The sequence below is a fragment of the Nematolebias whitei genome, chromosome 3 (assembly GCF_014905685.2).
Source record: "Nematolebias whitei isolate Nwh7 chromosome 3, NemWhi1, whole genome shotgun sequence".
Taxonomy (NCBI): Eukaryota; Metazoa; Chordata; class Actinopteri; order Cyprinodontiformes; family Rivulidae; genus Nematolebias; species Nematolebias whitei.
Genome location: NC_056500.1, coordinates 10,121,009 through 10,133,443, shown reverse-complemented (window position 1 = coordinate 10,133,443; position 12,435 = coordinate 10,121,009). Strand labels below are relative to the sequence as shown.

General features: G+C 41.1%; 1 protein-coding gene across 1 annotated transcript in view; it reads left to right on the top strand.

Moving 5' to 3' along the window:
* The first annotated feature begins 494 nt into the window (after positions 1-494).
* dennd1b (DENN/MADD domain containing 1B) overlaps positions 495-12,435 on the top strand; it is a 136,803-nt gene continuing 124,862 nt past the window's right edge. Inside the window, exons 1-2 of the mRNA XM_037697971.1 lie at positions 495-825; positions 1,209-1,273. Of these exons, the coding sequence (XP_037553899.1) occupies positions 809-825; positions 1,209-1,273 (82 nt within the window). The 5' untranslated portion in view covers positions 495-808. The remainder of the gene's footprint in view (positions 826-1,208; positions 1,274-12,435) is intronic.

Here is a 12,435-nt window from a genome sequence, read left to right as displayed (position 1 = left end):
TCCCACTGTTACCTTTCTGCTTTCTCAAAATGAGAGTCTGCAATGAAGTTAAACTCAAAGCAGTCTGCTCCTCAGATAAATAATATTAACGTGCTTTTAATGTAGATGAGTGTTTCTGTTCGGTGCCCTGAGACGACTTCTGTTGTGACTTTGCGCTTTATAAATAAACTGGATTGAATTAATTTTGACCATTGACCACTGAAAGAGCTGTCCAGTAGAGCTGAGGTAAACCTTCCTCTGAAATGTAATGAGGTGTCAGTAAAAAGTTCTAAACTCTAAGATTTTACAGCAGTCTCATTAATAGTCTCATTCCCTCACAGCACGTTGGGAGCCTCCAGGTAAAGCCTTCTGCTGCCACAGGCATTCAACTGATGGGAAAACTTTATTTTTGACTTTTTATTTCTTTTTTTACAGAAGCTCGGGTCCGTGCTAAACAGAATGTTGTTCCGGTCACGTTGAGTGGAAGCGGCGGCGCAAGGTGCGCGTCTGACGCGCTGACGTCACCGAGTCTTTTGACAGCACTTCCTGGAGTGGCGTTTGTTGTGGGAAACCGAGCTGCTGGAGGGAGGCGGCGGAGGCGGCGAGGGGGATTTAGGCCACGTAAACGACAAGAACGACGGCACGAACTCCCCACCTCGAAGCATGTGGTCGCGGCTGCAGCCGCCGCCTTCTCTGACCGGTATCAGATGAGCCGGAGGAGTGACGGTTCCGACTGAGGAAGAAGGACGAGTTAAAAAAAACAAACAACAATTCACAGACAGACCTGAGAGCCTCCGACACGGAGCTGTCGCGATGCTGTGACCAAACCATGGACAGCCGGATAAAGTAAGACCTCCAGAGTTTCTGTTTAGATTTATCTGCGGTCCGTTTGGACGGGTCGAGCTAGCGGCTAATGTTCGGCTGCGGCTCCGTTAACCCGGAGCTGCACGTCGGCGGTAACTCGAGCCATCATCTCCAGCTTTAAGAGCCAGGCCAGCTGGCTGTGCAACATTTGGGTCAGTGTGGCCGTCTACCACGACCACCAGCTTTGTCAGCCAAGCTTTAAAGTAATATTCAGTCCAGTAAGACTGGATTCTGTTGACATTTCCTGCCAAGTCTTTAAAAAAGTAGGTCAAATTACAGACTTTAATGGTACTGAACACACAGCCGTGTTGGACATCGACGTCCCTCATTTCCTCCAAGTTAACAGCGTTTGATTCCTTTTTCAGGGAGAACCCAGAAAGAACATTTGATCTGGTGCTGCAAGTGTCCTGTCCAACATCTGAACATGAGGGTAGGTGTCTTCATCCTATATGTGTCTCCTGTCTTCCTGTTATAATAAACGTGCAAATAATCACATAAATGCAAAGTTTATTTTCAGCAAACAACTAAAAAGGACAGGATGATCAGCTGTTTTGGGTTGTCAAGCAGGAAATCAACTTTTGTGGCGCTTTACTTGGATAGTTCGGCTTTAGTTGTCAACTTTATTTACTCATCACTTTTACCAGCTTTAGGAAAGCAACACTTTTTAAGGCAGGGTTATTCAACTGGTGGCCCAGGGGCCAACTCAGACCCATGGCTGAGCTCACTTTGACCCATCAATGGGTTCATTTTTTAAATAAAACTAGATTTTAAACCATAAAACAACTTACTTAATAACAATAACTGCTGAATATCCGGCCCCTTAGCAACTGTGGCCCCCGGCGCAATTTAGTTGAAATGCCCTGTTTTAAGGCCTATCACTTCTTACCGTAGAAATATCGTTATACACTTGTAGTCTCATGCGATATCCTGAAATGTCACATTCAGGGGATGTGTTGTGGACGTTTTTCAGCTACGCCGCATAATATTTCAGCAAAATATCTTTAAAGTTGACAGTTATATTAATTTTTATTCTTGCTAATGCTGATTAGCTGTGGTGGCTGTTTTAAATTGAATTAACTTTAAAAGATAATCTGTTGGAGACGTTCGTCCGGTGATTACTTTTATGAAAGTTTTATTAAAGTTGTTCATGTGATTTTTTGCTAACAGTCAAAGTACAATTTTTGGCGGTGGTGGTTTCTAACCATAGATTGTGGTTTATTATATAGTTTATTTAGGTCATTTTGAAGTCTGTGCTAGGCGCATTAGCTTTAAAAAAGTGTTTATTCAAAACATTCATGGTAAACATTAATGTCTTACAATTTCTGAAAAGTGAGCGTTTGCTGTAAATTTACGTCCGTTGTGATTTGGTTGTTGGTCAGTCAAAACACAAAGTACACCTTGTGTGCATGAGAATATAGCACCGTAAACTCCTGCATTTAATGAGTATTATTATATATATTTTTAATTTTATAATTATTTTACCCTTTTCTTAATGTACTAGCCTAAAGATGTCAAATAAAAACTAATGTTTTAGGTCCCAGCGTTCATTTTGATGAAACGCGTGTTAGTTTGATGAGTTTTATTCGGTGCTTGTAAAAATGATTGTTTTGACCTGGTTTGTAATTACTGTCGTTGTTAACCGTGCAGCCGGGGTGCCGTGTAATGTTGACTGGATTCTCACATTATTTAAAGTTAAGACGTCAAGCGTCACAGAACTTTGCTGCCCGACTCAACCATTATTATCTCTGTTGTGTTATTATGTGTTTGTAAGATTTAGCGTGTGCTTTGCAGCAACAGGTTCAAATATGTCCAGCTGGAATAAAATCGCTATCGGAGACCTTTCCGTTAGCGTTGTGTGATCCTCATGAAATCTGTTTGATTGATTTGGTTTAAGTTCAAGATTGTGGGCATTTCTCTTGCAACTGTTACCCACCAGAGATAGTTTTATCAATCAAATATCAGATTAAGAAAGCTGCTTTGTTTGTTCCGTTTGCACTATTAGCTGTAGTTGCCAGAACCTTTCTGGGAAATGACCAAGGCCAAAGAAGAACACTGCGTTATACCTTTTCATGAACATGGGAAATAAAGCAACCATAATTTCACATCAGTATCCAGTGTCCTTCGTAAGTCGAATGTCATGCAAAAACACTTTCACCGCATGCTACACTGGCTCGTTTCGTTTGCCCTCTCAGTGCTGAATTTAAAGAGGTGTTATTGGATGGTTCGGTGGTGCAGCTGCTGAGCTGACGAGGGAAGGCTGGACGTTGTCCTTGGATCTAGCTCTCATATTGGATTTTAAACCAAACTCGTAAACCGCCGAATCGCACAGTAATAACTGACTTCCTCTACGTATGAGCCGGGGTCAGACTCATATCCGGACTCGCGTTCCCTTGAGCGAAGCTGCAAGTGCAACGTTTGAATTGAACGCTCATGCTCCATTATTTGACTGAAGGTTTTCTTTCTCCGGTTAGGTTTTAAACAAACCTGTTGGGGAAGCTGCTAGTCTTTACTGTAGGTTTCTGTCAGGAGGCACTTACGGTTGTGGTTGACTGCCTTTTTTTGTTGTTGTTTTTTCGAGAAACGGTTTCATTTACTCCCAATGAGGAATTAAGCACTTCTCACTGAGTATCTGTTTCACTTCCATTGACTTGGCTTTAAAATATATATTTTTAAATTATTTTGCGTTCGTCTTAATGCTCTGCTGAGCTGAATGGTTTTCATCATATGAGTCATAATTGACAGGTTTTGGTCATGCTGTGAAACCTCCACACAGTCACTCACCACACACGAATACTGTTTCTCATACACTCAAACATGATCTTTATTTTTGCCAAAAAGTGCCACTTCATATTCACACATTATCTTCCCACTCCCTTAGAGAGGCAAACAAACAGTAGGGCGACCATGACGGACTATAATTAAATTGTCATAGCAACGTGATGTAGAAGATTTGAGCATTTGGAGAAGTGGCAGAAACTTGCTTGTAATTCTCACATCTCCTCGCTTCAGGGAATTTGTTTAATTTTAGATCAACGTTGGATGAATTTCAGTTGTTGAGAACTTCTCTTGTCAGTAATTTGGTTTACCCTGACGTGGTTTTAAGAGGTGTCCTCTTTGAGTGAACGAAAAGCTTGCTGTTTGCAGTGTTCTGCTGATGCTGCACGCCTGTTTTGCCCTTCTCACCACATCTTTGTCCTGCAGGATTAAAGGTAGATCCATGCAGGACCTCGAATCGATACCATTTGTGCATAAATGTAGTTTCCCATGTTCATATCAGCCATGAGCGAACTGCAAAGTTTAAAAGCCTGTACTAAAGTCATCTAAAATTATCTCAACCTTTTATCAGAACGGTCAGTTCATGTCTGAATTTCCTGTGTCATCTCAGTTTCACACTTTCTGCAGTCAGCATGCATACAACACCCACATATTTGCAGAGAGGCTGATAACGAGCCCACATTAAGTTTATGAACTCTACTCTTGGTAATCTCAGAGTATTTTATCCTCTGTAAAATAGCATTTTATTTTAAAATGTTACTATTTCTCAGTGGGACATTTAGGTGCTTTTAAGTAGCTCTTTCAGATATGAATAATGAATCAGTATATCTGTTTAATCGCTTAAATTTATGACAGTTTAGCAAAGACAAAACCCAAGATATGTTCAGAAGGAAAACAAGAATCGGATTCATAAAACTTAGCATTTATAATTAGGAACCACTGGACCATTAAAACAGGTCTCTCTTGTAAATGAGTCCTCGTGACTCAATGAGTCGAACCTGTATAAATAAAGGTTGAATGAATGAATCGTCTGGACATTTAATGCAGGAATGACATGTCAACATTAAACACAATGACTTTGATGACTCAAAGCTAACCCTTTTAGTAAAACATTTAGAAGTTACTGAAGTTTTATCTTCTTCCAGAAAATAAGGACAAATGTTAATATGATTTTTTTTTTTTTTTACATTTCCTTACAATTAATGCTACACAGTTTTTAAATAAGTCACATTATAAATACACTATTATTCAACCAGGATGTTCCTTGAAATTAAGACGGCACACAATTAGAGTCAGAGATTCTTTATTGTCATTCGCACCACATGTGGTACATGTGGTGGAGCGAAATTATGTACACAAGGTCCCAGTTACATCCAACAATAAAATGTATAAGAAAAACATTAATAAGATCTAAGATATGAACTAAAAAAACATCAACTAAAATACACTAAGCACTAATAGCATAAAAACATTACATTGAACAACAGCACGAACATGAGTCTGTGTGAGCAGATGAGCACGAATGAACACATCAACATGAAACAGATCAGCAGCAACATGAAACAGATCAGCAGCAACATGAAACAGATCAGCAGCAACATGATGTGATTTTTTTTTTTCACAGTGATTATTCTGGTTAGAGATTCATGAGTCTTAACAGCCTCAGGGTAGAAGCTGTTCCTCAGTCTAGTGGTTCTACACTTAATGCTCCTCAACCTCCTTCTTGAGGGGAGCGGGGCAAAAAGTGTGTGTGCTGGGTGAGTGGGGTCCTTCATGATGCAGGTGGCCCTCTTCCTGCATCTAGAGGTGTAGATGTCTGTGATGGTGGGGAGGCTGACTCCGACAGACTTCTGTGCAGCCTTCACCACTCTCTGCGAAGCTTTTCTTTCTGCAGCTGTGCAGCCTCCATGCCACACGTTGATGCTGGAGCACAGGATGCTCTCCACTGCACACCTGTAGAAGGAGGTGAGGACTGAACTTCCCAAACCAGCTCGTCTCAGCCGTTTGAGGAAGTGGAGTCTGAGTTTTCTTGATCAGGCTGGTGTTGTTGCTCCAGCTGAGGTTGTCATTCATGTGTACACCCAAGCACTTGTAGCTGGAGACCACTTCCACCGCAGATCCTCTTATGTTCGGGGGGGGGGGGGGGTGTAGGTGTGTTTGTTCCTTCTGAAGTCCACAATCGTCTCCTTTGTCTTCTTCACAGTGATGTGAAGGTTATTCTCTTTGCACCAGCTCTTACAGTCAAAATATAAATATTACAATTAAAATTAGGGTACGTGAACAAAATCAAACCAGTCAAAATGAACATGAAACAACCTAGTAGTACATCAAATATACCAAAGCTGTTACAACAAAAGTACAGTGATGTCCACAATGATTTTGTTCTGAAATTTAGAGATACACAAAACCTAAGTGACAAAGTACAGAGGAAGCAGCATTCATAAAGAAAAGGTTATTAAACACATTTCAAAATGTAGCCTAAAACATTTTTTTCTCCTGATTGCTAAATTAAAACAGGCCCTATTTTAATGTGAAAGGCCTAATCTAACTTCAGCTTCTTTTTCTTATACATGTTGAAGATGCACATTAAAAGAAAGACACTCATCCAGCCCAGTACTCAAATATTTGTAGAATGATTCTTATTTGATGGCCTCCCTCTAGAGTAAAAATGCCAATTGTTGTCTTGGTTCTGGGTGTTTAAAGGAAAACATCATGAGTTTAGTTTTATCTGCATTGTTTGCAGCAGCTGAAAGGCATCTCTTTCAGTACATTTTAGTCTTTTAGTATTTCACCTGGCAGTGCAGTATAAACACGCCTCACTGGGCCAGACTTTGTTGTTAAAGTGTACTCTAGTAGATTAAATCCTAAACATGGGGATGGCTGCCGAAGTGGGTGCAAAGCGGGCTGAGGTGGTTACAATGTAGGCGGTGGTGGTCTACATAATGTTGCTCATGGCATAGAATACATGTTTGCAAACAGTGCACATGAACTTTTTCAAAACACTTGTGGCTCAAAACATGGCCACATTCAATTTAATTTATTCATATAGTGCCAAGTCACAACATAAGTAATCTCAGTGTACTTGACAAATATATTTACATACATTATAAATGCCAGTTAGTAAAGTAATCTAAGGAAGGAAGCCAGCAGATTTTGACTTTATTTTGTCACAGTCTCCCGTCCTGAGCTAGCACAAAGACAACAGTGGAAAGGAAAAACTCCCTGTTAACAGTAAGAAACCTTCATTAGAACCAGGCTCAGGAAAGCGGCCATCTGCTTCGACCGGCTGAGTTTGAGAGGAACAGGAAGGAGAAACGAACACAATGGCAGGTCCAGAATGGAGGCGAGTAGGTCCCCCACTAGGAGGAAAGACAAAAAATTCACATGTTAAGATAGAAATAATTACAAATACAAACCATTCATTTGTATTCATTTAAGGATAAGGTTTCTTTATTGTCATTCTCATCACATGTGGCACATGTGGTGGAATGAAACCGTGTACACAGGGTCCCAGTTACATCCAACAAAAGTAGAAATTGTAAAGAAAAAAGTAGTAAGATCTAAAATATGAACTACGAAATTTGCTAAACTAAGAATATGCTAAGCACTAATAGTACAGTACACAATAATAGTAATAATTATAATAGTACACTAATAATGAACTAAGAAATTTGCTAAACTAAGAATACGCTAAGCATTAATAAAACAAAAACAATACGCCAAACACAGCAGCACAAACAATATTTATTTAATATTTATTTAACATGTTTTTTCAACAGAAAATTTCCATTTTCTCGCGATTTTGTGTCACAAGATATTCTCTGACGGTCACAGTCTAGTGAGGTACTACCCTTAGATACAACATGCTTCTTATTTATATATGTGTGTGGTGTTCACACAGTGAACATGTAATTATAAGAAGCAGCCGTTCAGTCCCTGAATGACAGGTTCCTATGCAGCTGTGGTTGAGGAGAACATTGTTAATTTGTAATTATGGAGCTAAAAGCATGTAGTTCACAATGATTAACTTTGCCAGTGGTCTGAAATGTGTTTGTGCTGGACCAGCTCTCAGCCATTAGTCTCATGGGAAGAGTTTTTTTTTTTCTTCTTGGCAGACACAGTGCAACATCAGCAGTAAATCCCCTGCCTTGGACATTTGGCAGTTGTATTTTATTTTTGTAAACTTGCCGGTACTTTTCATGTGCATCAGCATTCCACAACACAAGTGTTACTGAGGAGAAAAAAACAAACAAAAACAATGAGAAAATAAAGTTTGCAGCTACAGTGGTGGTAGCGTTCATACCTGGAGCTGGCCCCCACACTTCTAACCACAGATCTGTGGATAAATAACAGACCTGGCCCTTTTTCTCCATGCAGGTCCATGGAGACCTGGCGTCCCTGTTCAGCCCCCGCTCAGTTCTGCTTAGCTCTTTTGGCTCAGCGCTCTGTGGATGCTCCGGCTGTGAGCAAGCGTTGCCTGAGAGCGTGACTGGCATGCTAGCTAGTAGCAGCCATGGCTACATAAAGCCATATTGATGTGCTTCCAAGATGCTGCCAAAGCTAGCAGATGACACTAATGCTGCCAAGGCAGTAGGTGGGGACAGATGCTACCTGTCCTCGTCTGTTCCCTCCAGCCAGATTGTTCCCACTAACAAAGCAATAAACGTACCGTAATTGATCAACATATCAGTTTTACAGCAACATCTATGCTGCAATTAAGGGAACGATTTAGTATTAAAATGAACCTCGTGACGGCAGCACGGTTAACACTGACACCTCCCTGTCCAGAGGTCTTAGTTCAACCTTGCAGTTATTTCTCTTTCTCTTGCTCAGTATGCACTTTTCAGTTGACTTTTTTTCTTCATTCCAACACTTTAGACTGTCAGGGTAGATTAAAATATTTTGAAGGCATGAAATGCAAAATACAAATGCATCTATGCAAGTCAGTGCGCCACAAGAAATTGTCTTATCTTGAAAGTATGCACATTTTATCTTATTTGTCTCCTGTTACCGTGTCACAGTACATCTTTGAGCATGTATTTTTGTCCAAGTTAAGTGGCAGGTTGATTGTCTCAGTAGCGTTAATATATAAGTACTAAAATATAAGTACTTATAAGCGTAAACAAGATCAGAATGCCACAGTATGTATAGACACATTAACTCTTTAATATCTGTCATTGCTCTGCTTTGCACAATTATAAAAGTTACTTTCTTTGTATTCCAGAGGGTCATGGTGCCACTTTCTGCTCACTAGTTTATCAGTCTGCTCCCTCCTCAGCTGTAGCCCTCTTGAAGCAGCGCTGTGATGTATTTTTTCCCCCTCTGGCTTTCACTTCTTCCCTTTTCCACCCGTCTTGCTCGTTGAGCAGAACTCCTTTGTAGTAGAACTTTTAAAAAAGGTTTTAAGAAGTGATGACATTCTGCAAAATGTCAGCGCTCCTCCGCCCAAGCATTGTTGGTTCTGAGGTCTGATTGGATCCCAGTTTTGTGTTAAGTTCACGGTGGGCTCACACTCAGACGTGAGGACTATTGGAGCTGTAGCAGGGTGTTGATTGGTCATTAGAGGGAGCCCACTCCTCCAGACAGAACCCCTGGGTCTCACACTTTTTTTTTATATCAAAACTCTTGCTTTTCTCTTCTGTCTCACCCACAGAATTTTGCAATGTTAGATGTTTTACACATGATCTCAACTGTGGACGTTTGTATTTTTTAGGTTGTTTCCTCTGAACATAGTTTAGGAAGTATTTAGCTTCCTTTCTAGATAACGATCAAATTGCGGGTAAATTCTGAGAAGTCCTCCCTGCTCCTCTGACATGTGGCTAGGGTGATGCTCACTTATCCTTGGTTATAGTCATAGTTTGAGTTGTTTACAGTGCCTTGCGAAAGTATTCGCCCCCTTGAACTTTTCAACCTTTTGCCACATTTCAGGCTTCAAACATAAAGATATAAAATTTTAATTTTTTGTGAAGAATCAACAAGTGGGACACAATCGTGAAGTGGAATGAAATTTATTGGCTGTGTCAAACTTTTTTAACAAATAAAAAACTGAAAAGTGGGGCGTGCAATATTATTCGGCCCCTTTACTTTCTGTGCAGCAAACTCAGTCCAGAAGTTCAGTGAGGATCTATGAATGATCCAATGTTGTCCCAAATAACTGATGATGATAAATAGAATCCACCTGTGTGTAATCAAGTCACCGTATAAATGCACCTGCTCTGTGATAGTCTCAGGGTTCTGTTCAAACCGCAGAGAGCATCATGAAGACCAAGGAACACACCAGGCAGGTCCAAGATACTGTTGTGGAGAAGTTTCAAGCCGGATTTGGATACAAAAAGATTTCCCAAACTTTAAACATCCCAAGGAGCACTGTGCAAGCAATCATATTGAAATGGAAGGAGTATCAGACCACTGCAAATCTACCAAGACCCGGCCGTCCCTCTAAACTTTCATCTGGAACAAGGAGAAGACTGATCAGAGATGCAGCCAAGAGGCCCATGATCACTCTGGATGAACTACAGAGATCTACAGCTGAGGTGGGAGAGTCTGTCCATAGGACAACAATCAGTCGTACATTGCACAAATCTGGCCTTTATGGAAGAGTGGCAAGAAGAAAGCCATTTCTCAAAAAGATCCATAAAAAGTGTAGTTTAAAGTTTGCCACAAGCACCTGGGAGACACCAAACATGTGGAAGAAGGTGCTCTGGTCACATGAAACCAAAATCGAACTCTTTGGCCACAATGCAAAACAATATGTTTGGCGTAAAAGCAACACAACTCATCAACCTGAACACACCATCCCCACTGTCAAACATGGTGGTGGCAGCATCGTGGTTTGGGCCTGCTTTTCGTCAGCAGGGACAGGGAAGATGGTCAGAATTGATGGGAAGCCAACATTTTTCAGTAAGGTCATCTGGACAGTTTTATTTTTATTTTTTTTTGTGCTGAAACGTTTCGCCTTCGATCCAGAAGGCTTCATCAGTCAAGGAAACACAAAACAAAACTGATTCTTCCCCCAACAGCTTACTCCAAAGTGGAGCAAACCAGTTCTGCTTGTGATGAAGAGGACTTTGTTGTTTTCAACTAGTTTGACAAGACTGTCAACAAGGAAGAGAGCCGGCAATGGAGGAGGGACGTGCCAAAGAGACCATCTTATCACAAGCAGAACTGGTTTGTTCCAATTTGGAGTAAGCTGTTGGGGGAAGAATCAGTTTTGTTGTGCGTTTCCTTGCCTGATGAAGCCTTCCGGATCGAAGGCGAAACGTTTCAGCACAAAAAAAAAAAGAAACTGTCCAGATGACCTGACTGAAAAATGTTGGATTGTATACCTGGATTATTGAGCATGGACTTTGTTGTTAATTGATGGGAAGATGGATGGGGCCAAATACAGGACCATTCTGGAAGAAAACCTGTTCGAGTCTGCAAGATACCTGAGACTGGGATGGAGATTTATCTTCCAAAAAGACAATGATCCAAAACATCGGTCGGTGCGGGGGAGAGACAGATGCACATCTGAGCCGTGCGCTGTTTGTACCGACAGTTTTCGAGTGGCGGGGGTGCGTTCAGCGTGAGGGTTCAGCATGAAGGAAGAGGCTGCCTTTAGCTTTTTTGCTAGTGCACCTGCATTGCGAGCCGCTAGTTTAGCGTTACGTCAGTGCCGACAGGTGGTTGGGGTTGGGGGGTGTGGTTCGGTAGACGGGGCGCTCGGTTCTGTTGACGGGGCACTTGTATAATGGTAGGGGAAACACTGACAATAATGATCATCAGCTGGAGGCCCCTGGATATATTTGGCCCGCAAGTTCATTCCATATAAGAGTGTCGAATTCAGTTACCAAAAGGAGTCAAAATTTAAAAACTTTTTCCGAGCCACGGGCCAATTTCAGCTGATACCTTAACTCGAGTCAGATACCTGATATATTTTCTTGGTTACTGGTTCATGAGCAAGAGTTTGATCTAGGGATGCACAATATTGAATTTTTGGCCGATATCCGATATGTTAAAACTTATTTGGTCAATAACCGATACCTATATTTTATATACGTTCCTTTGTCAGAACATAGCCCTCTTATTTAGGCTTATTTGCTACAAAAATTGTGTAACAGCTGTAAGAGCTGGTGATATATATTCAGTAACAGCCATATGATATGCATATCACTTTAACTTATATTAAATGAAAAGTGTTAAATGTTATTAGCATTAGTCACCTGCGAAGCTGTCTCACTTGTGGAGGCTTGTTCCAGGTTCCTAGCTGCAGTGTGGGATCCTCTGCACTCCTGTGCATGAAGGACAGACTTTTTAAGTTCAAATTTTTTGTCTATCCATTGTGCCGTAAGACTAATCATGCTAACGAGGCTAACACTCGACGTCCAAATGTCTGTGGTAAAACTCACCCAAGTGCTATCAACTATTAGCTTCTCAATGACGTCGGAAATGACGTCTTGTATCTTGGGTAAGGTTACGTAGGAAAAATATCTCAGACTGGGGACGATGTAGGCTCAACTTAGTCCAAAAATCTTTGGAATCCGACATCCTCAACGAAAAAACCTTCCACACTACTGACATTTTGAATTCTCCTCTCCGCTGTGAGATCAGGTAGGCGCGCGTGACATCATCACGTTGTGCTGCCGCTGCAGGCATCCTTGTCACTGGGTTGTCATACAAAAACAGCGCTTTTTATTTTTATGTCTGTGAGTTATTTTGATGGAATGGCCGATGTCCGATATTGAACTTTAACGCCAATATCGGCCGATACCATGCTGATAATATCGTGCATCCCTAGTTTGATCCGTCTCACTTGACGTTGTTACTCTTTCCACATCA